This window comes from Manis pentadactyla, unplaced genomic scaffold, assembly GCF_030020395.1.
Source record: "Manis pentadactyla isolate mManPen7 unplaced genomic scaffold, mManPen7.hap1 scaffold_461, whole genome shotgun sequence".
NCBI classification, from domain to species: domain Eukaryota; kingdom Metazoa; phylum Chordata; class Mammalia; order Pholidota; family Manidae; genus Manis; species Manis pentadactyla.
The window spans coordinates 32,814-60,305 of record NW_026644845.1 but is presented as its reverse complement, the minus strand read 5'-3'; the positions used below and the strand labels follow the sequence as shown (position 1 = coordinate 60,305).

General features: G+C 48.3%; 1 protein-coding gene across 9 annotated transcripts in view; it reads left to right on the top strand.

Moving 5' to 3' along the window:
* Positions 1-1,007: 1,007 nt before the first annotated feature.
* Positions 1,008-27,492, top strand: part of LOC118930300 (zinc finger protein 169-like) — a 43,932-nt gene continuing 17,447 nt past the window's right edge. For 2 of the 9 annotated variants that reach the window (XR_008995615.1, XR_008995614.1), the window contains exons 1-6: positions 1,021-2,147; positions 16,564-16,639; positions 16,980-17,106; positions 17,392-17,487; positions 23,170-23,468; positions 27,059-27,173. Coding sequence is in view for 6 of the 9 variants with exons in the window: in XM_057496789.1 (XP_057352772.1) it covers positions 2,077-2,147; positions 16,564-16,639; positions 16,980-17,106; positions 17,392-17,487; positions 23,170-23,468; positions 27,059-27,094 (705 nt within the window). In the remaining 3 variants the exon portion in view is untranslated. Of the gene's footprint in view, positions 2,148-16,563; positions 16,640-16,979; positions 17,107-17,391; positions 17,488-21,486; positions 21,758-22,826; positions 25,696-27,058; positions 27,334-27,492 lie in introns of those variants that run through there. The other 7 variants (XR_008995613.1, XM_057496789.1, XM_057496790.1 and 4 more) reach the window with 7 other exon arrangements.

The window sequence follows — 27,492 nt, the reverse complement described above, 5'->3', positions numbered from 1 at the left end:
ATGCTGCTGTAAATCTACGCTCTGCCTCCCCTTACCTTCTTTAAAAACTTGCTGCCTGCCCTGCTGGGCGAGACTTCTCCAGCCTCCATTTATGTAGACTGGTGAACCTTGCCTGGGATTGTCCTCAAATAAACTGCCTGGCCCTTTCTTGCCTCTCGTCGCCTGCTTATTTTGGTTGGAATTTATCTTACAGTCAGCATCATCAGTAAGGAGACACCATACCTCCTGATAAAGGGTCCTAAGGACGCATCATGCCCAGGGGTATTCGCACCATCAGCTGCATCTCCTGTGTGCAAACCTCAGGTAGTGTCCATTTGTGCGTCATTGTAGACGAGAGCTGCCCTCTGTGCCCTTCAAAACACTCAAGGTTGGAACACACAAAGAAACATGAGGCAGTGTGCAGGTGAGACAGGACCAAAGGGCCCAAATACTGTGTATATACAATTCCTGAGGCAGGACTGGTCTGAGAAGGGGGAGGGAAGATGGCTAGAAATGGCATTATTGGGATGGCGGACAAAATTGGAAGCCAGTGGTGGATGAGACAGTAGTAGTGTGACTTCATTTCCCATGATTAATCATTGTCCTGTGCCCATGGCCTTGGAGATAGGAAATAACTCATTGAAAAGTCTTGAGGACAAGAAGCCACAAAGTCTGAAACAGAGTCTAGAAAGGGGGAGGAAGGAGTGAGAGTGGAAGACAAGATGATGAAATAGGCCGGATAAATGTTGCAGAGTGAAAACAGTTGGTGAAGTTAGCCAGGAAACGGGTATATGAGAATTCTTTGTCCTGTTCTAATGCAACTTTTGTATAAATTTGAAATTACATAGGAATTGAAAGTCATAGATAGAAACGTCTACCCTGTGTTCAGTGCCGGTTAAGTATCTCCTACTAATGAAACTAGAATTACTCAAGTGGCCAATTCCCCCTGAACACCCGAATTTCTCACGTCGACATTCTGAGGTCATCTGTCAGCAAGGGGCACGTGTGTGGCAAGCTATGGTTTGCTGAGTCCCAACTCTTCCTGCCAGATTTGCTTCCCTTTCTGGGTCCTGTTCCTGGATGAGTCAAGATGGGGTAGATTTTCACATTGGATGCTTGCAGGGACCACTAGGCATAGGCAGGTTTCATAGAACCTGCAGCGGCCTGATGCCCTGGGTCCCCTGCAGACCGGGAACTCCTGCATTGGGGCTGCTGTGGGCCCATTAGATCATGAACTCAAGTTTTGCAGACTTGGGAATGGTTCTCTCCTCAATGTTTTAGGACACTCAGTCCCATCTGGCTCAGGGGAGACTGTGCATCAGCCCAGGATTGTAACCTTTTCATTTTCTTGGCAACTTACTTTGTAGAGGTACAGAAATGGGAGTTTTAGAAGGTGCCTGGAAGGGGAAAGAGTGACATGGTCTGTTACACAGGGAAGGGAACTTGCCTCCCTACATGTAAGGTGCAGCACGGCTGTGCAGCAGATGCTCCCGCAGCTCCCACAACGTCCATCCAGCAACTGGGGTAGAGGCCATGCAGCTTCAGTATTCAAGGAGGCCTCACTTGAAGCTGAGACAAAAGGCAGCGCCTGCGGCTTGGGAACTCGAGTCTGAACTGCAGGCATGACCTAAAGGAGATTTCTGGGAGGTGCAGTCCCGGGAGGTGGAGCTGCCCCACGGATTCTGCATACTGAACACCACTGGCCACGCCTCCGAGGATTCTGGGTGTTGAAGGCCTGGGGCGGTGCCGCGCTGACTCTTCTGGGTACGGGTGAGTTAGTGCTGGACAGCTGAAGAGGGCCTGAGGATTCCGGGTACTGAGGTCCTGAAGCCGCCCCGCCAAGGTTTGTGGGTACTGAGGTTCGAACTCGCCCCGCCAGGATTCGTGGTGTAGACGCGTTGGACCCGCCCACCAGGGATTCTGTGCACTGAAGTCCTGGAACCGCCCCACCGAGGATTCTGGGTCCTGGAATCCTGGAGCCTCCCGCCGAGGATTCTGGGTACGGACGTCTTTAACTGCCCGCCGAGGATTCTGGGTTCTGGAATCCGGCCTGCGCACAGGATCCCGGGTAGTGTCCTCCGGTGGACGGCCACGCCGATGCGTAGAGCCTCCGTCTGCCTCCGGCCGAGGACGCAGAGCCACCGTCCCCACCCGCCGTCCGTCCCCGGGTGAGTAGGGGCCCTGCAGCCCCCTGTCCAGCTCCCTCTTCCGAGCAGGGAGGATGCCGGCTCTGCGAATGTGGCGGGGAGGGTTACTGAGGCCGGAAGCGCCTGCAGGCCGCAGGTGCAGGGGGTCCGTGTCCCAGGGGGAGACAGGGCGAGTCGCCAGGAGAGCCTTTGGGAAAAGTCGGGAGCTGCGGCCCGGGGAGTCCCGGGGTCGTCGGGCGGCTACGTCTGGAGGGCCTCTCCCCGCGCGCTGGGCGGAGCCTCCGCCTGGGCGGGAGGGTTCCTGACGCCCGAGGAGAGGGAGTTCTCGAACAGGTCGGACGAGTGGAGGTGAGGGCGGTGACCAGAACGGTGAGCAGCGGCAGAGAGCAGGCGAGGGCCGAGGGCGGAAAGGGGCGCTCACTGAGCTCCGCGTGGGCAGATGCCTCGGCAACTTGCACGGCCGGGTCACCTGGATGCAGGGTCCGCGTGGATCTGCACAGCCTGGGAACCACGCCCTAGCACCCCAGGATATCGGGGAGGCGCAGAGCACTGCGCGGGGTGAGGCCGTGTTCTGAGAACTTCCCGAAGGCCAAGAAAGGAGATTTGGGGGCAGCTTCTAAAGAGCACGGTCGTACAGCGGGAGGTCTGTCCCGGTGTCCCAGGCGACGCAACTTGTGAGCCCAACTCAGACCTTGGTGGCCCTTCCCTACTTACCCGATGTAGGACAGAGGGTGAAGGCTTGCGCTTCAGTCTGCAGATTAGAATGAATAGCGAAGTAACAAAGACGCTCACCGCTGGAAGAGCGCAGAGACAAAACAAAATAAGTTGGTCGCCCCAGTGAGAAATCTTTAAGTCAAAAAGTACCACTCGAATAAAGGGGAGTTGCGGGTAGCCTCAGAAGTTTCACTCGTAGTCTTAAGATTGTGTCTTTTCAGGCTTTCAAGAATGGGGAAAAGCTGGGGCGTTGCTGGGCATACGCATGACTTGTGGTGTCTTTAGCAGAGCGTTGTTTATTTTCCTTTGTTCCTGCCCCCACTGCAACAGAGAATTGAAGGGCAGAGATAAAGTAGTGAAGCAGAGTAGAGGTTTTCTTTAAAGTTACTTACTTAGGGATAAAGTGCAGGTGACCTCAGGGAGGCGAGACACCCTGAAGGGCATGCATTGTATTTAGAGAAAGTGCACACTGAGAAAGTGATGTGGGCGATCTCAGAGAAGAGGCGCTGGAAGGTTCAAGTTTCATTCAAGGCTAAGCACTTAGATAGTGTGGGTGACCTCAGAGCGGTGCATGCTGAAGGGTTGGGGGTTTCCCATTTTATGGATTTTTCACGAATGTGACAGGGCTAGGGAGTGTAGACTAGTTAAGTGGACCCGAAATGATCATCTGTGATGAGATGTTAAGTCTCTTCTCTGTCCTCCAGGTAATGCTACAAAATTAACTCAACACAGGAAATTTAGTGCTTTGATTTCTCCCTAGGGTAGCACCATCTGTCTGCCAGCATGTCACCTTATGACTGCCTGCCCCGCCCCCTAGGTGGGCTGAGTCATTGTCTGTTTGCTAAAGAGTGTTTTAAGAATCGTACTGCTTAATTTCCTGGGTTTTAAAATGCAATCTTGGTTTTAAGCTGGAATCGTTCCTGTTGTTACGATGCTGTTCAGAGCTGGGCTTGTTTCCAAAATTAATTGGCAGAGTCCAGCTCCAGCGAGTCCAGGGATCCCTGAGGGATGAATGGCGTCGGCAAGTGACGGAATGAATGAATGAGGACACAGACACTAGCAGAGTTTCCGAGCTGAGCCTGGCCTGTTTTATTGAAATTTAGCAAGGTTATATATGTTTTGAGTACGCAGTTTCACAAAGATTAGAACATTTGATTCTTTGAGAAAAAATATTCACGTAAAGGTCAATCTTTAGAGATGAGATTATTGGCGCCTTAGCAATTATTAATGTTTTGCACTTGTGCTTGCTGGGCATCCCTAGCGGTTTCGGAACAAACAAGACTTAATTCTCAGAATGTTCCCTCACACCTGGTTGGCTTGGGCCCTACTTGCAGTTTCCTTATTATTGATTCTAAAATTACCGCGGTTACTATTCATTTAAGTATTAAGTATAGCTAAGTCTATTTTTCTAGGTCTAGAGCATTACATGCAGATATAAAGAAAAACAGCAAAACAGTCTATCATCAAAGCAGTGTAGCAAAACTAAGCTGATTGTAATTGCGGGAACTGGAAACTGTACCCTTGGGTAGTTGCCCAGTTTCATAGAGACGAGAGTGTTGCCCCTGGGGGGATGAGGTAAGGGGGTAATAACCAATGAATCCGAAGGCTTAGGGGCCCAGTCAGGCCACCTTTCTTCCCAGGGAGGGCAGGGTCATGTGCTTTTTTAGAGTTTCTTTAAACCATATACAATAATATCTACAAGAAAATTTCTTCAATGGGGAGAGTGTGTACAGTCATGCCAGGCCCTTCCACACACAATATCCCGTCCGTTATACATGCTGGCTCTGTTTTATTGTTTTATTTTTTCACCCGGGACCCAACAGGTCTAGGAGTGATTTAGAAATTCCTCTCAGGGCCGAGTTGGGTGGGGAGAGGGTACTGGGACCCACTCAAACAACCCCTGTTTATTATATGCTAATACTTGTTTCCAAAGTCCTCTCAGGGTCCTCCTCTTGTCACTCCATCCCTACTTTCTGGGGGAAAGGTGGTCTTGCCTCTGGCATTTCTCCCAGGTTATTTTAAATTTGGTTTTCCAATTTAGGTGTATAAATACACAATAACAACATTTCCAAACACCATAATAATAAGGAGAGTTAGCGGGGTTGTTCCTGTCAGAAGTCCACTTTGTTTCCTTCTTGCTGGGCATCTGGGCAGTGCCATCAGGTGGGCAGTTTGGACTGGCTCCCGACAACTAATCATGATGCTTATCTCTTGCTCAGGTTGCAAATTACTTCATTAGGGGCTGTAGGAGGAAAAAAACAGCATATGGTTAAAGTTAAAGAATAAGCTGGGCCTTTTAGCAGGCAAAGTAAATCTTACAGTGGCATGATCTAATTGACAAAATGAAGGCAGAGGCTATGCTGAGATACTTTTATCTGGGAATATTCAAGAATTCCAGGCCAAGTTACTCCAGGACTTTTTAGCCTTACTGTTTAACTCATTAACTATCCATCATTTCTGGCTCTCCAGTTTGAAGTGGCCAAGTCTTTTGAGTCCCTCCTAGTGGGTTTTCCTGGCCTTATTTTCTTTCCACCCCACCCACTCATATCTATTCTTCTGCCTAACAGTCTCATGATATGTGGCCTCATGACCTGAGATATGGTGAGAGATGTTATACCACCATCCGTAGTCTGTCCTGTAGATGTTCTGTAAAATAAACTTAATACAAGCAATTTCTTGATTCAGTTCTCCTCCCAGATAGTGCTTCCCCTCAAACAGTGGGGACATATTTTTGGGGGAGGGGAGTTGGTTGGGAGTGGGAGGGAAGTGAGTATAAGGTGAGGGAGTTTATTTTATTATATGTTTATACAATTTTTTTACTAACGTATGATTGATATTATACTCTTATGAAGGTTTCACATGAAAAACAATGTGGTTATTACGTTCACACCCATTCTTGTGTACCCCGTCCTGTACCCCATTGCAGTCACTCTCTGTCAATGTAGTAAGATGCCAGAGTTCTTGTCTTCTCTGTGCTACACTGTCTTCCCCAGGACCCCCACACACCGTGTGAACTGATCATAATACCCCTCAATCCCCTTCTCCAGGAAGCAGTTTATTAAGGCGAGAGTGTGAGGGAATGACAGAGAGAATGACAAAGGAAGTTCACTGAACCTCTGCTCTGCATGGGGCGCATCCCCTGCTGACTGCTTAAGCCGGTGTCACCTTGCGTCCAGTGTGCACTGGGATCTGCACAGCGTGGGAACCGAGTCCCTACCACCCCAGGCTTTGGGGGAGCCGCAGAGCGCAGGATGTAATGAGGTTATGTTCTGCGAACTTCCTAGAGATAAGTGGGGCTTTCAGGAAGGCTGCTAGAGAGCATGACCGTGAGCTTCAGAGCAATCTGGGGGCACCCAGGTGACAGTGATTTGCGAGCCCAGATCTGAGCTCTCAGCAGCCCCTCCTTACTTATCTGTAATGGGGCAGAGGGCGTTAAGGTTTGAGCTTCAATGCAGAGGATCACAATGACAAAGCAAAGTGACCCAGACACACTGGAAAAGCATAGATATAGAGCGTTGTAGTAGTGAGAGTTGATTTAAGGCAAAAATGTGCACACAGAGTAAGGGGAGTGTGGGCTACCTAAGAGACAGGTGCGGTGAAAGATTGGAAAGGGCTACACACTTAAAAAGTGCAGGCGGTTTTATATGCGGTGAGGGATTTTCAGGAATATAACAAAAGGCTTGGAGTGTGGACTTGTCCACTGGTTCCAGAATGTTCATCTTTGATGAGACACTAAGTTTTTTCTTTTAACTTAGCACAAGACATTTACCTGTCTGATTCCCTCCCAGAACAGCAGTCCTGCCTGGAAGCATATCAATCGAGACCATCTGCTCTGCCTCCAAAGTGAGCTGAGTTATTCTCTTTTTGATTAAAATTCAGTCTTAGCTTTAGGATGGAGTTTCTCCTGAATAAGCTGGGGCTTTTAGCAGGATAAAGTAAATCTTACAAAGGTATGAGCCCATTGACACAGTGAAAACATATCCTGTGCTGAGATACTTCCTTTATCCGGGGAGTATTCAAACATTCCATGTGAAGCTGGCCTTCTGAGCTTTAACGGACTAATTCTCTAACTCTGTCCTTCCTCCCCCTGCCTCACTCCAACTCCCTCGGTTATTGGCGTGGGAGGTCTAGTGAGGCCAGGCAGGTTTTCCAACACCAGTAGGCCGTTGGGATGACCGCCAAATAAATGGTTTTAACTTATTGTGGCAAAAATTGTGAGCAAAACCCAGAAGTAGAGATACTATTACCCCACGAATGCATCAGCTTCATCTGACACATCACTTTGCAACTGTTGAAAAAAGTGAAACTCAGTTGAGCAAATCTGAAAATCTAATGGGCTTTATTATATCGCTCAAGACTGGGCAGCATCGCCTCTGTGAGTGGAGGAAGACCCCTTTCGGCTGCAGAAAAGTAAAGGTTATTAAAGGTGGAAAGGGAGCAGAGGAAAGGAAATTACTGGCCAAGGATCCATTGTTTTATGTGAGGATGCCTGAAGGGGAGCAGAAGGGGTCTCAGTATATTTCCCAGTGCTGAGCAGGAAATAACATGTTGACTGGTTAAAGGTTCTCTTCCAGGGAGGGTGGAAACTACCACCAGGTTTGGCATTAAGTCTCTGTTTGCCAACATAGGACCATAAGAAGAGTAACATCTTTGGGCGTGTGGTTTTCTTATGAACACAGACATTCTGGTTTGGTCCACATTCTCCCCCATGTGTGTATGCTGGGCATCGCCTTAGCCATGCCCACTGGTGTGAAGCATGGGCTTTGCAGTGAGACTTCAGACCTCGGATTTGTTACAAATTTAAACTCTCTGTGCCTCAACTTCCTCATCTGGAAAAGGTGGGTGGTAAGTAACCACATCATAAGTTTGTTGTGAGGTATTCCATCTCTGGTGGACAGTGAATGCCCAATAATAGTTCAATAGTGTTAATATTAAAACTTTCTGTTCCAGATGAATTAAGAGGACAAACTTTCTGATCAGTGTCGGCATCACGTCAAGACAGGCTGTGTTCAGATGCCTACATTCTGGGTCTCTTCTCGGCCACTGACCACAGGTTTGGGAATTTCCCAGGACACACTCTTTTAGCCTCCTGCTCTGCTTCCTCCAGTCCTGTGCCCACAGGGGAGGGGACTGTGCTGGGCATAGGGAGGACAGCTGCCTGGGTTGGATACTCCTTGCCTGTTACCTTCTCTGCTGCAAACCAGGAGGGCTTTCCCCCGGCCGTGACTGACGGCCTGTGAGCTGCACTGTGCCATGTGATCTCAGAGCCTCAGCTGCTTCTCAGGCCACCAAGCCTCTCAGTGAGAAACGTTTCCCCAGATCCCAGCCCCTTGCTCAGGACACGTCTGTCCCTGCGCCTGTCAGTGCTGTGCGCAGCCGACCGCATGCCTGGTGTAGAACCGGCCATGTGAAAAACGGTTCAGGTAGCATTCCATGAGCAATGCATCTGTGCAGGTCCTGGGCTTTATGCTCTATCCACGGTTTATCTCTCATCCAACCTGCTGGTTAGGGCTGGAATCTCTGCTCTGCAAAGGAAGAAATCATCAGTGTTACTGAGGTATAATTTCAACACACTAAAACCCTCTCATTTTAAGGTACAGTTCAGAAAGTTTTGATAAATATAAGCTGTTGAGTCTCCATCATCCGAATCAGTATATGAAAGTTTCTCATCACCCCAGGATGGTTTGTTTCCTCAACATTTTAATGAATTATAAGTGGAGGAGCTAAATGTTCCCAGTGTGCCTGGCATTCAAACGTGAGGCATTGCTGACTCTGTGAAGCCGCCGTCGCTGCCTCTCCGTTCCTGTACTGCACGTGTTGGCGCCCAGGAATGTCGGCAGGGGGCCCGAGTGAGAACAGCCAGAGCTCGTGGGGGTGTCCACTCTGGGCCTGCAGAGAGGACTCTCCTCTCATTCCCGTTTGTTTGGGAAGAGAGAATCCATGTTTAAGTTTATAATGAAAAATGCTTAAACATTAATTCAAATATAATGTATAATCTCTTGATACCCTCATCAGCCCAACAGTTTGTTATTTGTGTCTCCAGGCCCCACCCTAACCCTAAGCTTTCTATTTTCATACCGTGTCTTGAGCCCAGTCAGACCTCATTCATCTGCGGACACTGCAGCAGGCTTCCTGAGCGCGAGTGTGGTTGCTTTGCTTTTTAACTCATCTTTGGCCCCATTATCACACTAGAAGTTTAACAATCCCCTAATTTCACCAGCTACTCGGTCCCATGGAACTCTCCCTAGTGGGCTCAAAAACGTCTTTGCAATTTCGATTCCGTGCTCGGGGCCGTTAGTATGAAAGGCATGGGAAGAGAACTGTCTAGTGTTCAGCAGGTACTTTTCACTTCTCTCTCCTGTTCTTTCCTTGTGCGTCTTGGTGAAGGTGCAGCTCCCACGTGTGGACAGGCGTCTCCTCCTTCACGAGGTGACGCGCCATCTCTCTGACTTTGCTGTATGTTCCCCCAACTCCCTCCCTCGCACCTTCTGGGTTCTTCCAAGTAATCTACTTCTGTGCTGCCTGTACCCCTGTGCCCGGAGGACAGATGATGCGCCCACCACTCACCTGACTACGTGGCACTATTTGTGCTCAAAATATAACCAAAAATTAGGACTTTGGGAACAGCGGTGTAGGGAACTCTAGAGACTCTTTCCCCACAAAACAACTGTAATGTGGATATTATTTAAAAACACCTCTTTAAATCACTGACAACTTTCTTACGGCCACTCAGCATTTGGAGAAACATTTATTCAGAACTGTCTAAATGTTTGTAATGATACTGAGAATCTGTGATTGAGCCACAAACTGGGAACCACCTCCCGCGCTGTCAGTGTGACAGAACAACTGACTGTGGCCAGTGCAGATGACAGACAGCGCCCTCTCTCCCTAGGTTTCCGCTCACGGTGGTGATTTCTCCCCGAGTGGCCAGCACCGCCGTTGTCCTAAGCTCCTCCTCCTGCCGACCCTGGGTTCTTAAACCTCTGGCTCAGGTCAGCATGCTTGAGGGGTCTGGTATCTCAGTAAGGCTCTCTGAGGTCATCCTTCTGGGTTTTGCGGAATGGATGTCTTGGGCTTTTAGATTCATGTGTTTCTGAAAGTGTTTGATTCTTCATTTTTTTAAGTCTGAAAGTTTAATTTTATCATGATTTTTTACTGAAGGATATTTGATGTATAATGTTACACTGGATTTAGATCTGCAGCATAGTGATTTGGCAGTTACATACATTATTAAGTGTTCACCCCAACTAGTGTAATTACTATTATTTACTATTGACATAGAAACATAGAAGAAATCTATGGCCTGTATGCTCTATGCCTTGCTTTCACTCACCCACTAATTTCGTTATGATTGAGTTTTTGTACCTCTATCCTCCTCACCTACTTCAACCCCAATCCCAAACCCTCCCTTCCCATGGTAACCACCAGTCCCTTCTCTGAGTCTGGCAGTGAATTCTATTCGTTTTGTTTTGTATAATATGTGAAGTCATATAGTGTTTTCTTCCTCTTCCTGGTGTAGCGTTTCACTTAGCATCATACCCTCCAGGTCCACCCATTCTGTCACAAGTGTCTGGATATCTTTCCTGTGGCTCAATCATGCTCCATTGCATACATGTAGCACATCTATCTGTTCTTCCAACAGTTTGGTTGCTTGTATAAGTTGGCTCTTTTAAGTAATGCAGCCATAAATATGACACTTGTGCCTGTGTTTACTTCTAAGCGTGTCATGGCTCCATGTCTTAGTGTCAGGTCTCTAATCCATTTTGGGTTTACTCTTCTGCGTGCAGTTAAAGCGTAATCCAGTTTCGTTCCCTTGCACGAAGCTGTCCAGCTTTCCCAACACTGCCTGTTTTCCCCACTGTATATTTGTAGTTCCTTTGTCATATATTAATTGACCACATGTATGTGGCTTTATTTCTAGGCTTTGCATTCTGTTCCATTGGCCTATGGGCCTGCTCTGTGCCAGTACCACAGTGTTTTGTGTACTGTAGCCTGAAGTGAGAGAGCATGATGCCCCCATTTTCACCATTCGTTGTTCTTCTTTCTCCAGATTGCTTTGGCTCTTTGGAGTCTTCTGTGGTTCACTGGAAAATACCATTAGTGTCTCAAAATGGATTGCATTGACCATGTAAGTTCCTTTGGGCAAGATGGCCATTTTGACAATATTATTTCTTCCTATAAAGGAGCACAGGGTAGATTTCCACTTACTGGTGCTTCTTCAATTTCTTTCTTTAGCGTCTTACAGCTTTCAGCGTACAGCTGTTTCACCTCCTTAGTTAAGGTGACTCTTGGGTATTTTATTCTTTTTGATGCAGTTGCAAATGGAATTGGTTTCCTGGTTTTTCCTTGTGTTCATTGTTATTATGTAGAAATGCCACAAATGTCTGTATATTGATCTCGTATCCTGCAACTTCGCTGGATCCAGTTACTCATTCTAACAGTTTTCTAGTGAAGTCTCCAGGGTTTTCTATGTATAATATGTCATGTGCAAATAGTGACAGTTTTCTTCTTCCTCACCAATTTGGAAGCCTTCTGTCTCTTCTCTGGTTGCCATGACTAGGACTTGCACTACTATGTTGAATAAAAGAGGTGAGAGTGTACTTGATTATTTTCTGATCTTGGAGAAAAATATTTCAGCTTTTCCCGATTCAGTTGACGTTAGCTGTGGCGTTGTCTTATGTGCCCTTTCTTATGTTGAAATGTGTTCTGTGTACATCCGTTTTGTTGAGTGCTGTTATCATGAATCGATGTTGAATTTTTTTCAAGTGATTTTTCAGTATCTGTTGAGATTATCACTTCATTTTTATCCTTTTTATTGTGTATCACATTAGTCAATTTGCAAATAATTTTGCTCCTCAATTCCCAGGGAGAAATCGCATGTGGTCGTGCTGGATGGTCTTCTTGCTGTGTTTTTGAATTTGGTTTCTATTATTTTGTGGAGGATTTTCACATCTCTGTTCACCATGGATGTTGGTCTTTCATGCTGTTTTGTTGCAATGCGTTTGTTTTGCTTTTACGGTGATGCTGGCCTGATAGAGTGAGGTTGGAAGTAGCCCTCGGTCTTCTATTTTGGCAATGCTTTAGGAAGGATGCGTATTAGCGTTTCCTTGAGTGTTTGGAACAATTCAGCTGGCTTTTCATTTTTTGAGGGTTTTTAAAATAAAATTCAATTTTTTTTACTGGTAATTTGTCCAGATTTTCTCTTTCCTCCAGATCAGCTTTGGAAGTTTGTACTTTTCTGGAAATTTGTCCACGTGTTCTAGCTTGTCCAGTTTTTTGGTATACAATTTTCCATGGAATTCTTTGAATTTCTGTGGTGTTAGTTGTTATTTCTCCTTTTTCTTTCCGACTTTATTTGTGTCCTTTCTTTTTTTTCCTGACAAATCTGCTGTGGGTTTATCTATGTTGATTATCTTCTTGAAGACAGAGCAGTCCTTTTCATTCCTTTTTTTCCTGTTCTTTAATTTCTGTATTTTATTATGTTCTGATCTTTATTGTGTCCCATTTTCTATTTCACAAAAGATTTCTCTCTAGCTTGGGATGCGGATCGATGGCATTTTACCCACACCAGAACTTCCAAAATAGTAGTGTCACAAACTGTCCTGCTGCGTTTCATCTAAAGTTATAAAATATTCTAAATCTTTCTCTGTCATTTCAGCAACCCTGACAACATCTGCACGACTGGTAGATTCCACCCCAAGAGACCTCTTTGTTTGTGCCTAAAAAGCATCTGCTTATCCATTAAAGTTTATGCTGTGATTCTAGTGGTCCAGTCCCCTCTTGAGGCCTTACTTGGAGACCCAGGTCTCTTGTAGTTTTCACCACATTTATAGTTACTTCCTCCCCTGCAGTCATGAACCACTTGAGGTCACTTGCAAAATTTGGGCGCAGCTTCTTCCAAACTTCTGTAAATGTCAATATTTTGTCTTCTTTCCAGGAATCCTAAGTATTCTTACAATAGCACCTAGACGGGAGAATCCTTTTCAGAAATTTCCACTTTCCTCTGCCCAGATTCCTGAGCGGAATCGCTGTCTATGGCAGCTGGACCTTTATGAAATGTGCTTCTTCTATAATAAGACTTAAAAGCCAAAAGCGCTTTTTAATCCAAGGGCTGCATCGAGTGGATGTGTAAGCAAGCCTGCAAATGTTCACCAGAGAGTACACCTCTGTCAGCGATCTTAGGTGCCCAGCTGCATTGTGAAGAAGTAAAATTTGGAAGGAATCTTTTCTAAATATAGCATAATTTCCTGGACCCTAGGATTTTCAGAATGGTAAATGAGCATGGGCTTGAACGTAAAGTCACCAGCTGCATTAGCCCCTCACAAGAGAGCCAGCCCGTCCTCTGAAGCTTTGCAAACGGACTGCCTTCTGATCTCCAGCTATCACGGTCGTAGATGACATCTTCCAATGCAAGGCTGCCTTGTCTACACTACAAGCCTGTTGTTTAGTGTACCCCCCTCGTCAGTGTTCTCAGCTGGAACTTCTCAGAAAAGATCTTGTGCCGCTTCAGCGTCAGCACTGCCCCTTTCCCTGCACTTTTATGTTACAGAGGTGGTTCCTCTCCTTAAAGTGCATCAGGCAACCTCTGCCAGCTTCAGCCCTTTCGTCTGCAGCTTCCTCACATCTCTCAGCTCCATAGGATTGAAGAGACTGAGGGTCTTGCTCTGGGTCAGGCTTTCGTCTTAGGGAATGTTGTGGCTGGTTTGGTCTCCTGTCCAGACCAGTGAAACCTTCCCCATATCGTCCATAGGCTGTTTCGTCTTATCAAATGGGGGCTCAGTGGAGGAGCACTGTTGCCCTCATGAACCTTTTCTATGTGTTCATACCCAGAGAACTGGGCTCAGTCTTTGGTGAAAAGGGCTTGTTCTCAGCCCATCTTGGCTTCTGACATGCCCTCCTCCCTCAGCTGAATCTTCTCTAGGTTTTCATTTAACAGGAGAGACAGGTGACCTTTCACTGGAACACTTAGAGGCCACTGTCGGGTAACCCGTTGGCCTTATTTGTACATTGCTGTGTGTGAGGGGACAGGGAGGCCTGAGCAGAGGGAGAGGGATGGGACCGCCAGTGAGCACAGCCCTCGGGACGCCCCCTGATGGACTCTGCCGTCTCGTGGGTGCATTGGGGGGGCACCCAAAGCACTTCAGTGGCAACATCAAAGATCACCGGTCACCTAACAAATAGGAGAACGATGAAAAGTGTGAAATAACGTGAGAATTGCCAAATGTGACCCAGAGGTATGAGTGAGCCGGTGCTGTTGGGAAAGTTGTGCCGATGGACTTACTCAGTGCAGGGCGGCCAATCACCTTCAGTTTCTCAGAGACACAGACTCAGTAAAACGTCATAAAATGAATTCTGTCCCTGCATTGTTGTATTCTAAGACATGTCTGTGCACATGTTACTTCTCGGGATTTGGAGGACGTTTCTCTAACGTCCCTCATGCCCCTTCATGTGAGGCATCAGCCCAGAGGCTGTCAGAGAAGCTCACCAAACGTTAGCAGATGAAGTCCTGCAGCACGTGCACAGGATCATATACTCTGGCCACGTGGAGTTCATGCCCAAGAGAGGACAGAGCCTTAATGTCCTGAACCAGTTCAGTTTGCCACTTTAATGGAGTTGTCTTGCGGGGCGTCCTGCCTCGGAGAAGTTCAGTATGGATTCAGTGACCAAAGAAATGAGAGTAGATCATTCTGGGTGTGAAAGGGTTTATTACCGGCTTGTTCTCTCGGCAGTAGGTAGTGCGTCTCTCACTCCGCTGAGAGCACCGGGCCGTGCCCTCTACATAGCGCAGTAATAGCTCAGTGCCTGCTGGTGGGAAGCAGCAAAGGCGTGCGTGAGTGGTGAGGTGCCCTCCTGGAAGATGAGGGGCGAGCATCTGCGTGCAGCCTTCCCCACCCTCCCTCAGCGTTATACTAGAATATCTAGTCGGGCAAACAAGGAAAAAGAGGCATAAGCTCTGAGAAAAAAGTTCGACTGTCTTTATTCCCAGAAGACATTGTTGTGTTCCTAGAAAATATCCTTAGCGGGGGCTCTCTCATCACCTCCTGCAATGAGCCCGGAGGTCTGTCCTCTCACTATATTTCTAAGTAAAAGCCTCTCCCTGGCTCTCCAACTATATATATATATATATATATATATATATATCTCTCATAAGGGATCTATCATAGAACTACTTGTACTAAGAAGAGAACTTAGAACTTCACAGGATAGAAAATCAGGTTTTTAAAAATCACTTGTATTTCTGTGACCTGGCAACAAATAATGAGAAGAGGAAATAAAAAGTGACTTAGACTGCAGATAACATAAAATATTTAAACTTTTGAAAGTAAATACAGGAGCATAACATTTTGACTTTTGAATAGATAGACATGCAACAGAGTGGGTATAAAAAGTCTGTATAAAGAAATCACAAGAACAAATGTTAAAAAATGCTTTTGACTTCCCATACAGAACATAGGGGATTTCGATGCTTTTCCTTCTGACCAGTTCTACACGATGTCTTATTAAGCCTCTCTAAGCTAGTACGCCGCCCAGCGGTCGGATTCTCTCTCCAGCACGTGGCCACTTCGGTTATTCTCCGGCTTCACTGTTAGCCCCAGGCCTGTATTTCTCAATATGGAGAACGTTCCAATGACATCCTTTTGCTCTGCACTTTGTTTGACAGTTAAATTACCATATTTTCACTGTTATTTTTTAAAATACAAGTTGCGAAAGGACGGTATGACGAGCCTCCGTGGACCCTTTGCCCTACTGTAATGACACCATGTGTGGTCGTATTGTTTAATGACTCTTCAGTGTCACCTTCCGACCGGCTCGTGTTCGGATCACACCGACTCCCAGTAAAGTTCCCCACAGGTGCTTTGCTGCACCAGGACCCAGGTGGCAGCGGCTCCCACACGTGTGGACGACTCTGTTGTGTCTTAGGGCTTCTTGTTCACCACAGCTCACCTGCCTCCCGTGCTGATGGTGCGTGGAGATACTAGGAACTGTTATAATCCTAATTTCTCAGCTGGTCCCCAGCCTTGGCACCTGACCTTGGGTATATTAGGGGTGGAGGTAGGCCAGGTGCTGTGAGAAGCAGTCCTGGGCGGAAGGCTCTACCCGTTCACCTCTGATCAGAAACCCCCGAGGCCTACACAGTGTGACCTGCCATCAGCTCCAAGGGCACAGGCTGCCACACCGCCCAAATGGGGAAGGGGATCTGGGGGTTCAGCTGGCTGGCTGCGGTTAACCTGCGGTTGGATATTGCTTCTATACTGGGGCCCCACCACGTTACCTGCCCACATCTCCCCTGGGCTTCAGCATGTGGTTAGGAGCATGCTGTGCATCCTGCCAACACCATGTACTGGTGGCCTCCGGTGTGAGCCCTGTGGTTACTTAAGCACATGGAGCCTGAGGCTGGGAGAGTCACTAGAGCCGTCATGAGGTCCCCTGGATCTCTGGACCCTGACCTGACAGGCAGGAGTTCCCCTGTGGGGTCCCAACGCCGTCTCTCATTCACTCAGCATGGTAAGAAATCCTCACTCAGCTCCCGTGGCGCTGAAGCCTCACGCCCAGGTCCCAGCGTGGAGCTGTGCCAGCAGGTAGCCTGGCTCGCTCTGCCCTTGTCAGGACCCTGGAGGTGGCCGTGCTGGAGCCCATGACTGCCCTCCACTGCGAGGGTCAGCCCTGCCTCATACGGGGCGGGCGCACCCAGCTACGCTCTTACTCTCTTCCCTCCCCGCAGAGCAGCCCTCCGAGGGGTTCCCTTCTCCATGGAGAGCAGGAAGGCGGCTCTGGGACCCTGGAAGGCCGGCAGAGAGGTGAGACGTACCAGATGTCCCATCTTTGCCATCACAGGACGGACCCATCCCTTCACTTGCCTGGTGGCTGCCTCCTTGGTACAGGGCCAAGGCAGCAGCCGTCCAGGGGAGGTGACCTACCTGATCAGCCCCTGCGGGATGAGGCAGGTCCTCGGGCTGGGGAGGAGGGCAGACGTACTGTCCGTCTCAGGCTGCCCCTGGTAACCACCGCCTGCAGTGTGGAAGGTCTGGCACCCGGTGGTCGCTTGCAAAGCTGGGGGACGATGCAGACCCCGTGCCCACACATGGCCAGGCTGTGGCTCGCAGCCTCCCGGTGAGCAGGCCTGGGTTTGTGTTGCAGGCTCTGGTGACGTTTGAGGATGTGGCTGTGGATTTCACGCAGAAGGAGTGGAAGCTGCTGAGCCCTGCGCAGAGGACCCTGTACAGACACGTGATGCTGGAGAACTTCAGCCACCTGGAGTCGCTGGGTGAGCGGGGTCTCCCCTCAGGGCTGTTTTGTCCCCTTTGAATCTTACTCTCCCTGGGGTCCCACTGAGATGTGGGTGCTCCGCTTCCTGCTCCCCTGGGGATGGGCGGGGGCTGTGTGCCTCTGGGAGTGCGGGATCCCAGGCCTGCCAGCAACCACACAGCCTGGAATGCATGGGGCCCAGCTCCATCCCACCCCCACGGCCTTCCCCACCCAGTCTGGCACCAGTACATAGTGTCTCTGGCCTATAACCAAAACTGACCTCCTCCTTTTTCCCGCTAAGCAGGAATTCCCTGTTCCAAACCAGACCTCATCACGTGGCTGGAGCGAGGGGAAGAGCCCTGGAGGGAAGAGAGGAGACACCGGCCAGTCCGCTGTGCAGGTGAGGGGAGCCTCCGGGTGGACACTGGCCTTCGGCCTTGCGGGGCTGGGGCGGCTGCTCAGAGACCCTGGCCGGAAGCTGTCCTCCTGCACCACGGCTGCTGGGGCTGCCTGGCCCTGCCTCCCTCCCACACCATCATCTTGGATGAGTGAGGGGTATCCTGGGTGCCGTGATACCTTCCGACTGCAGGAAGCCCACCTTCTCCCCAGTAGGCTTTCCCTCTGTGGCCTTGCTGACCCGCCTCTGTGAGGCAGCAGTGGGGTGTCTTCTCTGTGTTTGTGTCCTTCAGGGCCCCGTGTGTCCCATCTTCCACCTCTTCTTCTTGCCACCGTTGTCTCTGGGGCCACTTCTCCTTCCTTTTCCCTCTTGTGACCCTGAGTCACTGCCTTCGGGTAGCTGCTGTCTAGAGTGGGTGCCATGGGGACTGCTTGTCACGGTTCTTTCTTTCACCTGTCACCTGGACTTGCTGTCTTGCAGCAATGGGGGTTCCCCTTTGGGTCCCCTGTTCCAGTCCTCTGTGTGCCCAGTCCTTTCTGGACCTCCCTCCCCCAGGCCCTTATGGTGGGATCACGGGAGATTCTACAGAGAGCTAATACCCCTTCCTTGCCTGTGGACAAGTGTAAATTTGTGGGGTATCTTCTGGTCATGCTGAAGGTGTTTTTTTAGTCTTCATCTGTCCTAACTGGTCCCTAGGCCCTTCTTGGGGAGCGTGGTAGCCGACTCACGTTGACATGGCTGCCATTACCATGTGCTTGGAAGTCTCCTTGTGTCCTGCTGTAGGAATCCTCACTGTGCCTCGGCCGTGAACACATTCTGTAGATTGTTGTCACTTCTCATATGTCTTTACCAATTTTTTTGGCATGAGTCTGTCATTTTGTACTGTCCGTACAGTATTTGAGAGACGAATTTTAAGTCTTCTATTGCATGACATCTATTGTATTTCTCCCCAATGAATCCATCTGTCCCTGTGTGATCATGGTCAGTTTGTTAGTGCCATGTTCTTTGTGTACAGGCAACCTGACTTGAAATCGCCCTGATCTGATGAGCTCTGTGGGCCTGTCTCCCAGCTCCACTCTCTTGGGGGCAGTCCTGCCTCCTCCCACTCTCACCCTCTTCTCCCACAGCTCGATTATTTTGAAGCAAGTCATGGTCTTCCTATCCTTTCATCTCCAGAATCTAGTAACACTTACTCTATACTGATATTAATAGTACGGTTCATTAGATTACTTTTTGATAGCATTAATTATTTAACATGTTTTTGTATCGTGTGTCTGTTATTTATTTTTATTTTTTGTTCAGGTATCAATTGATAGAGACTCTTACGAATGTTTCACAAGAATGACAATGTGGTTACAACATTCACCCTTATTATCAAGTTCCCCCGAACACCGCATTGCAGTCACTGTCCATCAGTGTACTAAGATGCCAGAGTCCCTACTGGTCTCTGTGCTACACTGTCTTCCCCGTGACCCCACACATAGTGTGTTCACTAATCATTATGCTGCACAATCCACTTCTCCATCCCTCCCTACCTGCGCTCCCCCACCGCTCCCCTTTGGTATCCATTAGTCCCATCTTAGCATCTGTGAGTCTATTTTGTTCCGTAAGTTTTGCTTTGTTATTATACTCCACAAATGAGGGAGATCATTTGGTATTTTCCTTTCCCTGCCTGGCTTATTTCACTGAGCATTATACTCTCCAACTCCATCCATGTGGTTGCAAATGGTAGGGTTCCTTTCTTTCCTATGGCTGAGTAGTATTCCATTCTGTATACATACCACATCTTTATCCATTCATCTGCTGATAGACACTTAGGTTGCTTCCATATCTTGTCTATTGTAAGTAGTGCTGCGATAAACATAGGGGTGCATATGTCTTTTTGAATGTGAGAGGTTGTTTTCTTGGTGTGAATTCCTAGGAATGGAATTCCTGAGTCACATGGTATTTCTATTTTTAGTTTTTTGAGGAACCTCCATACTGCTTTCCACAATGGTTGAACTAGTTTATATTCCTACCAGCAGTCTAGGAGGGTTCCCCTTTCTCCGCATCCTTGCCAGTGTTTGTTGTTCATTGTCTCTTCTCTGGTGGCCATCCTTACTGATGTGAGGTGATATCTCATTGTGGTTTCAATTTGCATTTCTCTGATGATTAGCGATGTGGAGCATCTTTTTGTGTGTCTGTTGGCCATATTACTTTCTTCTTTAGAGAACTGTCTATTCAACTCCTGTGCCCATTTTTTTAATTGGATTATTTGCTTTTTGTTTGTTGAGGTGTGTGAGCTCTCTATATATTTTGGATCTCAGTCCTTTATCGGATCTGTCACTTATGACTACATTGACCCATACTGTTGGATTCCTGTTTGTTCTGCTGATGGTGTCCTTTGCTGTGCAAGGTTTTTAGCTTGATGGGGTCCCATTTGTTCATTTTTGCTTTGGTTTCCGTTGCCCGAGGAGATGCATTCCATTAAAAGTTGCTCATGTTTATATTCAGGAGAGTTTTGCCTGCATCTTTTTCTAATACTTTAATGGTTTCATGACTTAGATTCAGATCTTTGATACATTTTGAGTTTCGTTTTGTGTACAGGGTTAGAAAATAATCCATTTTCATTCTCTTGCATGTAGCTGTCCAGTGTTGCCAATACTAGTTCAAGAGGCTTTCATTTCCCCTCTGTATATCCATTGCTCCTTTATCATATTGCTTTGGCTATTCTGGGTCTTTTGTGGTTCCATATGAATTTTAGAATTATTTGGTCTAGTTCGTTGAAGAATGCTGTTGTTATTTTGAGAGGGATTGTGCTCCCAAAGCAGATCTCCAGGGCTGCGTGTTTAGCAGCCTCAGGCTCCACCCCCTCCCCACTCTGTTTCTCTTCCTCCTCTCAGCTGGGTTCAGGGACGGGATTGAGTCCCGTTGGATCAGGGCTTTGGTACATCACCCTGTTTAGTGAGGTCTGCTCTGTTCCCAGGTGTATGCAGCCTGGCCCAGTCTTCTTTCCTGTTGCTCTTTTTGGATTAGTTGTATCAACTATATTTTCATATTATATGTGGTTTCTTGGAGGGATTCTCTGTCTCACTTCTTATGCTGCCATCTTTAATCTCTCCCCATGTGTCTTTTAAGTCTATATCCCACAATACTTTGAGCCAAGCTTCTGAAATTTTTATTTGTTGTATTCAACACCTAGCATTTTGCTGTATATTCTTGATGACATATTTCCCCATCTGTGCCTTCCTCTTTTGTCCAAGATCCCATTTTATGTCTGGTGCTGTCAAAGGGAGTTTCACACACCATTTCCTCTAACTCATGAGCCTTACTGCATGGAAGTCCATTTAACCAATATTCAGATGTTTCCGTGCGGGTCTTTGTAGGTAGAGTCCGAATACCATGATATGTGCAGACCTGCAGTGACAGGCCGTGTGTTCTCACGTGCATGCATCTGGGTGCGCTGAGCCCTGCTCTTCCCCAGCCCATCTCCACAGGCCCCTTCCCAGTCCTTTCCCCACCTCTCCATCCCCCAAGGCCTCCACTGCTGTGGTTCTGCCCAGTGGGCAGCACTTGGCCGCTTCTGGACCTTGATGTGAGTGGAATTGTACCAGGCCTTCTGTGCCAACACCAACGCATTGTTGACTTGCCCGTTCCATGTGGTCTGCATGTTGGGAGTTCATTCAGACTTCGGCCGTCTTTCTCTTTCCTTGCTCTGTATTTTCCTGGACATAACAACTCCTTTCCCACCCCAAAGCAGTTGCTCATTGATTTATCTGTCAGTGAATTTTAAGGAGAGTGGTTCTTTCTGCCACCAGCTTCTCAGAGTGTGAGTGTTGAAACATGACCCCAGTGTTCATATTTTGACCACAGAATTCTTACAAAAGCAAGTCCATGTCAGGCCTGTTAGTGTTGACAAGGGCCCTTGCAGGGGCTTGAAACCAGCACGGTGGGCTCAGGAACTTGGGGTGTCCCAGGTGGTACAGAACTCAGGCTGCCAGCCCGGACACTCTTACTTCTCAGGGTTCGTAGATGCAGCTAGCGCTGTATCCTCTGAATGGTCAGAAGCCACTGAGAGTAATTGGAAGCCCTCGGGTGACATGTAAATACTCAGAAAGTCACACGTTTGAGAGGTGCCAGGTGATCCCCTGGGACCGTCTGCACACCGATGGCCAAAAGCACCAGGAGTGCATTCAGTCAAAGTGGAGTTTCTCCTTTTACTGCAGATTTTCCTTCTGAACATGAATGTTTTGTTTTCTTGTAGCCACAATAGCCAATGTAAATATTTCCTTTCTACAGGTGGTTTTTGTATTCATTTTGTGTGTGTATATATTATTTTCTCACATTGGCACTTAATGGTGAGCAGCTTGCAGAATAAAAACCAAGTCTTCTGAAATATTTCCCACCTTTCTCAGCAAAGGAAACTCTTGTCAGTCTTCTTAATTGCTCACCTTTAAAACATCAAAGTATTTGCATGTGGTTATTCATAGAACATACTCATTCATGAATCGTCATTTGGCCTTTTATTCCATGCCAACCTCTGTTCTCAGCCTGGGAATACAGCACTGAAGGAGCCCATCCAATCCCCCCTCCCTCTCGCTTACCTGCAGTGGTTTTTTGGCACAGGAACAGCACCCTAACCGCCTCTGTGATTTCAGGAAACAAGTGCTGTGAAGGCACTGCTCCCAGAGAAGCACGTGGAGGTGGCGTTGGGACAGTGGGCTGGGAGTGGGTGACGTGGTCACACAGGACGGACAGCAGAGGCCTCTCTGACCACGTCACCTTTGAGCAGGACCCAGACCAAGAAAACCACGAAGCCAAGCAGATTTATATGTGTGTATTTGGTGTTCCTTCTACCCAGTCAGGAAGGAGCTTTGTCCAAAGAACAGAAAAACCTCCGTCAGTGTCAGCTGGAGTGGGGGACTCAAACGTGGAAGAAACTGAGTTTCGAGCAGGAAGGGTACAGGGCCCAGCAATCCGTGCAAAGATGTGGTCCATGTGTTGGGGAGCCTCTCGTGTGTTTACACCATAGGTGACATCTGATACAGTTTTTGCTGAGGTGTCATTGACGTACGACATCCCATTATTTTCAGGTGTGATTCATTTCAGTCCACAGTGACTGGTTATTTTTATGCTTTAGAAAATGATCCCCATGCTGATACTAGTTGCCATGTATGACCTCACAAATTAATTACATCATCTTCCCTGTGCTGTACACTACTTCCCGTGACTTAGTTATGTTCAGCTGGAAGTTTGCTCAGCTTCATCCCCTCACCCTGTTTTGCCTGTGCCCAGCCCCGCCCCCACCCTTGGTGTCCTTCAGATTCCTTGCCTGTCCGTCTGTTTCTGTTTCTGTTTCTCAGATCCCACATACAGGTGCTGTCGTGCGGGATTTGTCTGTCTTCCGTGACTCAGCATGATGACCTCGGGGCCATCCGTGTTGTCACACACAGGAAGATCTCCCTCCTGAGGCTCAGTAGCATTTGTAACTTAGATGATGCTCTACCTGAAGTTAGATAACAGACTGAAGATAATCCTTCGCTAGTGTGTACATTCCTCTCTCCACGAGAAGATAGCAGCTTCCAACTAGATGGAAGAGCAGGGCCTGGGAGGGGAACCCTCATGGGAGGTGGTGGCAGTTGTCTTGTGTGGTGGCGCAGGCTGCCTCGCCTGTGACCATCCTGATGGGGCACTTTTTCTCTTTAGCAGAAGCAAAGCCAGAAATGCATCTCTGTCCCTGCTGCCCACTGACCTCCGCTCACCACATCCTCTTGAGGCACACGATTCACGACCATTCTGCTCAGATGTCTGCAGGTGTTTGTGCAACAGATTACCCACAGCTGAGGAATCAAGATCACCAGGAACAAGAGCAAGAAGAACTCTCTCATCAGAGTGACCAGAGTGATAGGGGAGCAGGTCAAGAGAGAGAAGAAAACTCCCAGACCTTGTTGAGGAGGGGGAGTCTGATGTCTGGGATAACTTCCAGCCCACACCCCACCCAGGCAGTAAGTCTGGGGCAAAGGAACTCAGTGGTGGAAATAGAGGGCAGCCAAGCCCAGAGGGGAAATCCTAAAGAAACAGCTAAAGTTTTGAAAGTAATAGAAAATTCAGGATGGGGAGAATTCAGATATGCAGAGTGTGGGCAACACTTTAATCAGAAGACAAAGCTCCTTGATCACAGAAAAGCACATCATGGACAGAATCTTTTAACATACAGGGAGAGTGGACAGGACTTTAGTGATAAGTCAGAACTCTTCTTGCACCTGAAGATTCACCCTGGAGAGATTCCATATATGTGCAGGGAGGGTGGGCCAGACTTCAGCAGTAAGTCAAACCTCATAACATACCAGAGGACACACTCAGGGGAAAAGCCTTTTGTGTGCAAGGAGTGCGGCCAAGGATTTTCACAAAAATCAAACCTCAATAGTCATTGGCGGACACACTCAGGGGAGAAGCCTTTTGTGTGCAATGAGTGTGGCAAATGCTTTTCCCATAAAAAACAGCTGACCTGCCACCAGTATAAACACTCAGGAGAGAAGCCTTTTGTGTGCAAGGAGTGTGGGAAAGGCTTTACCCAAAAAGCAAACCTAGTCGCCCACCAGTGGTCACACACAGAGGAGAAGCCTTTTGTGTGCAAGGAGTGCGGGCAAGGATTTTCAAGAAAATCAAACCTCAATAGTCATTGGCTGACACACTCAGGGGAGAAGCCTTTTGTGTGCAATGAGTGTGGCAAATGCTTTTCCCATAAAAAGCACCTGACCCGCCACCAGTATAAACACTCAGAAGAGAAGCCTTTTGTGTGCAAGGAGTGTGGGAAAGGCTTTACCCAAAAATCAAGCCTAGTCGCCCACCAGTGGTCACACTCAGGGGAGAAGCCTTTTGTGTGCAAGGAGTGCGGGCAAGGATTTTCACAAAAATCAAACCTCAATAGTCATTGGCGGACACACTCTGGGGAGAAGCCTTTTGTGTGCAATGAGTGTGGCAAACGCTTTTCCCATAAAAAACAGCTGACCTGCCACCAGTATAAACACTCAGGAGAGAAGCCTTTTGTGTGCAAGGAGTGTGGGAAAGGCTTTACCCAAAAATCAAGCCTAGTCGCCCACCAGTGGTCACACTCAGGGGAGAAGCCTTTTGTGTGTAAGGAGTGCGGCCAAGGATTTTCACATAAATCAAACCTCAATAGTCATTGGCGGACACACTCAGGGGAGAAGCCTTTTGTGTGCAATGAGTGTGGCAAACGCTTTTCCCATAAAAAACAGCTGACCTGCCACCAGTATAAACACTCAGGAGAGAAGCCTTTTGTGTGCAAGGAGTGTGGGAAAGGCTTTACCCAAAAATCAAGCCTAGTTGCCCACCAGTGGTCACACTCAGGGGAGAAGCCTTTTGTGTGCAAGGAGTGTGGAAAAGGCTTTACCCATAAATCACACCTGATGCACCACCAGAGGACTCACTCAGGGGAGAAGCCTTTTGTGTGCCAGGAGTGTGGGAAAGGCTTTACCCGTAAATCACACCTGATGCGCCACCAGAGGACTCACTCAGGGGAGAAGCTTTTTGTGTGCCAGGAGTGTGGGAAAGGCTTTACCCATAAATCATACCTGATGCGCCACAAGAGGACTCACTCAGGGGAGAAGCCTTTTGTGTGCCAGGAGTGTGGGAAAGGCTTTACCCATAAATCACACCTGATGCACCACAAGAGGACTCACTCAGGGGAGAAGCCTTTTGTGTGCAAGGAGTGTGAGAAAGGCTTTACCCGTAAATCAGCCCTGATTTGCCACCAGTGGACTCACTCAGTGGAGAAGCCTTTTGTGTGCAAGGAGTGTGGGAAAGGCCTTATCTGTAAATCTTCCCTGATGCGCCACCACAGGACTCACTCAGGGGAGAAGCCTTTTGTGTGTAAGGAGTGTGGGAAAGGCTTTATCCGTAAATCAACCATGATGTGCCATCAGAGGACTCACTCCTGGGAGAAGCCTTTTGTGTGCAAGGAGTGTGGGCAAGGATTTTCCCAAAAATCAGCCCTCATACGCCATTGGAGTACACACTCAGGGGGAAGCCTTTTGTGTGCAAGGAGTGTGGGCATGCCTGTAACCAAAAATTAGGCCTGATCTCCCATGAAAGGACACACTCAGGAGAGAAACCTTTTGTGTGCAAGGAGTGTGGGTGAAGCTTTTCCCATAAATCATCCCTGACCTCCCACCAGCGTACACATTCAGGAGAGAAGCCCTTTGTGTGCAGGTATTGTGGGCAGAGTTACAGGTGGAAGCCCAGTCTCGTAAACCCATCAGAATAAACACTTGGGGGTGAAGCCTTTTGTGGGCAGGTACTGTAGGCGAAATTTCAGCATTAAGTCATATCTCCTATGTCATCTGAAGGTACACTCAGGGGAGAAGCCTTTTGTTTGCAAAGAGTGTGGAAAAGCCTCTATCTGAAAAAAATCCCTTATCGCCCACCACTGGAGACACTCGGGGAAGAAGCCATTTCTGTGCAAGGAGTGTGGGAAAGCCTTTGCCCTCAAATCATCCCTGACAACCCACAAGTGGAAACACTCAGGGGAGAAGCCTTTTGTGTGCAAGGAGTGTGGGAAAGGCTTTCTCAAGAGATCATCTCTTACCTACCACCTGAGGAGACACTCAGGGGAGAAGCCTTTTGTGTGCAAGGAGTGTGGGAAAGGCTTTCTCAAGAGATCATCTCTTACCTCCCACCTGAGGACGCACTCGGGAGAAGCCTTTTGAGTGCAGGGAGTGTGGTGTAGGTTTTATCCACAAGGAAACCCTCATCTACCACCAGCGGAAACCCTCAGGGGAGAAACCTTTTGTGTGTAGTTATTGTGGGCGAGGTTTTCAGAGTAAGTCTAATCTCCAGAGACATCAGAAGGTACACTCAGGGGAGAAGCCTTTTGTATGAAAGGAGTGTGGCCAAGTCCCCAGTGCACACATGGAGGAAAGGGACCGTGTGTGCTGCATGGAGTGGAAAGTGAGCCATAATCACACGTGTGGGTGTCAGAGGTTCCACTCAGCAGGGAAGCACTTGTGTGCAGCGTGTGGCCAAAGCATTAGTTGATGGCTGACCGTCCGCACCTCAGGGTCTGCCTATGGTGGTCAGCCGTTCCCATCCAGTAACTGCTGCTGTGCAAAGCTACAGCTGAGCCCGTGACCGCGCTCACAGTTGCATCATGCAGGCCGAGGGGATCCGCAGGGCTACTGAGACGTGAACTTGGAGATGCTCCCCATCCATGAAAATTAAGTCTCTGTGGTTCTAAGTATTTAAGGCAGATTCTGACACAAAACGTCCAGGTTTGAGAAGCAGACAGCAGGGGAGGGGAGGGATTTACCCGGGATCCTGGGGAAATGTCTCTCCTGCAGACTGGGTCTTGTGACTGACTGAGCTTCCCATGGGCAGCTCTGAGCCGGTGATGACAGCGCAGGGATAAGGGCAGGGCTGTTGCTGACACACCCTCCCTGAGGTTACCCAGCAGCCCATGACACTTCCACCAAATACTCCTGTTGCGTCCCCTCTCCCAGCCGGCCTCCTCTCTCCATGTTCTCAGGCACTCTCTCTCCTTGTTTTCTTCAAATTCATCTCAATGTCTTCTTTGCAGAGAGACATCGCAGAAGTGGTACCCAGAGCAGCCTGACAACATGGGTGGTAAATAGGGACTTGGGATTTGGCTTCCTGCATGGCTGGCAGAAGAGCAGGTTGGCATGTGGGCACAGGTAGGTGCTCAAATTGTTTCCCAAGCCGTCCCCTGGGGAATGCCCTCGTGGAGGCATAGCTGTGATGGGTGTAATGACTTGGGCACTTGAATGTATAGATGAGGAACTAATGAGTCACTGCTCCCTGCTGCCCTCCATAAACACTGCAGAAGGACACTGGGATGCAGAAGGCTGTTCATGTGCAACACGGAGTCAGTGACTGGGGGTTAACTGTGTTCCCTACACTAAGGGGTGCCCCGAGAGCTAACATTATTCTGGTGTTTCTGGGAGGCTGTCCCTGGGTGGAGTATTTGGCTCAGTAAACTGAGGAGATTGTCCT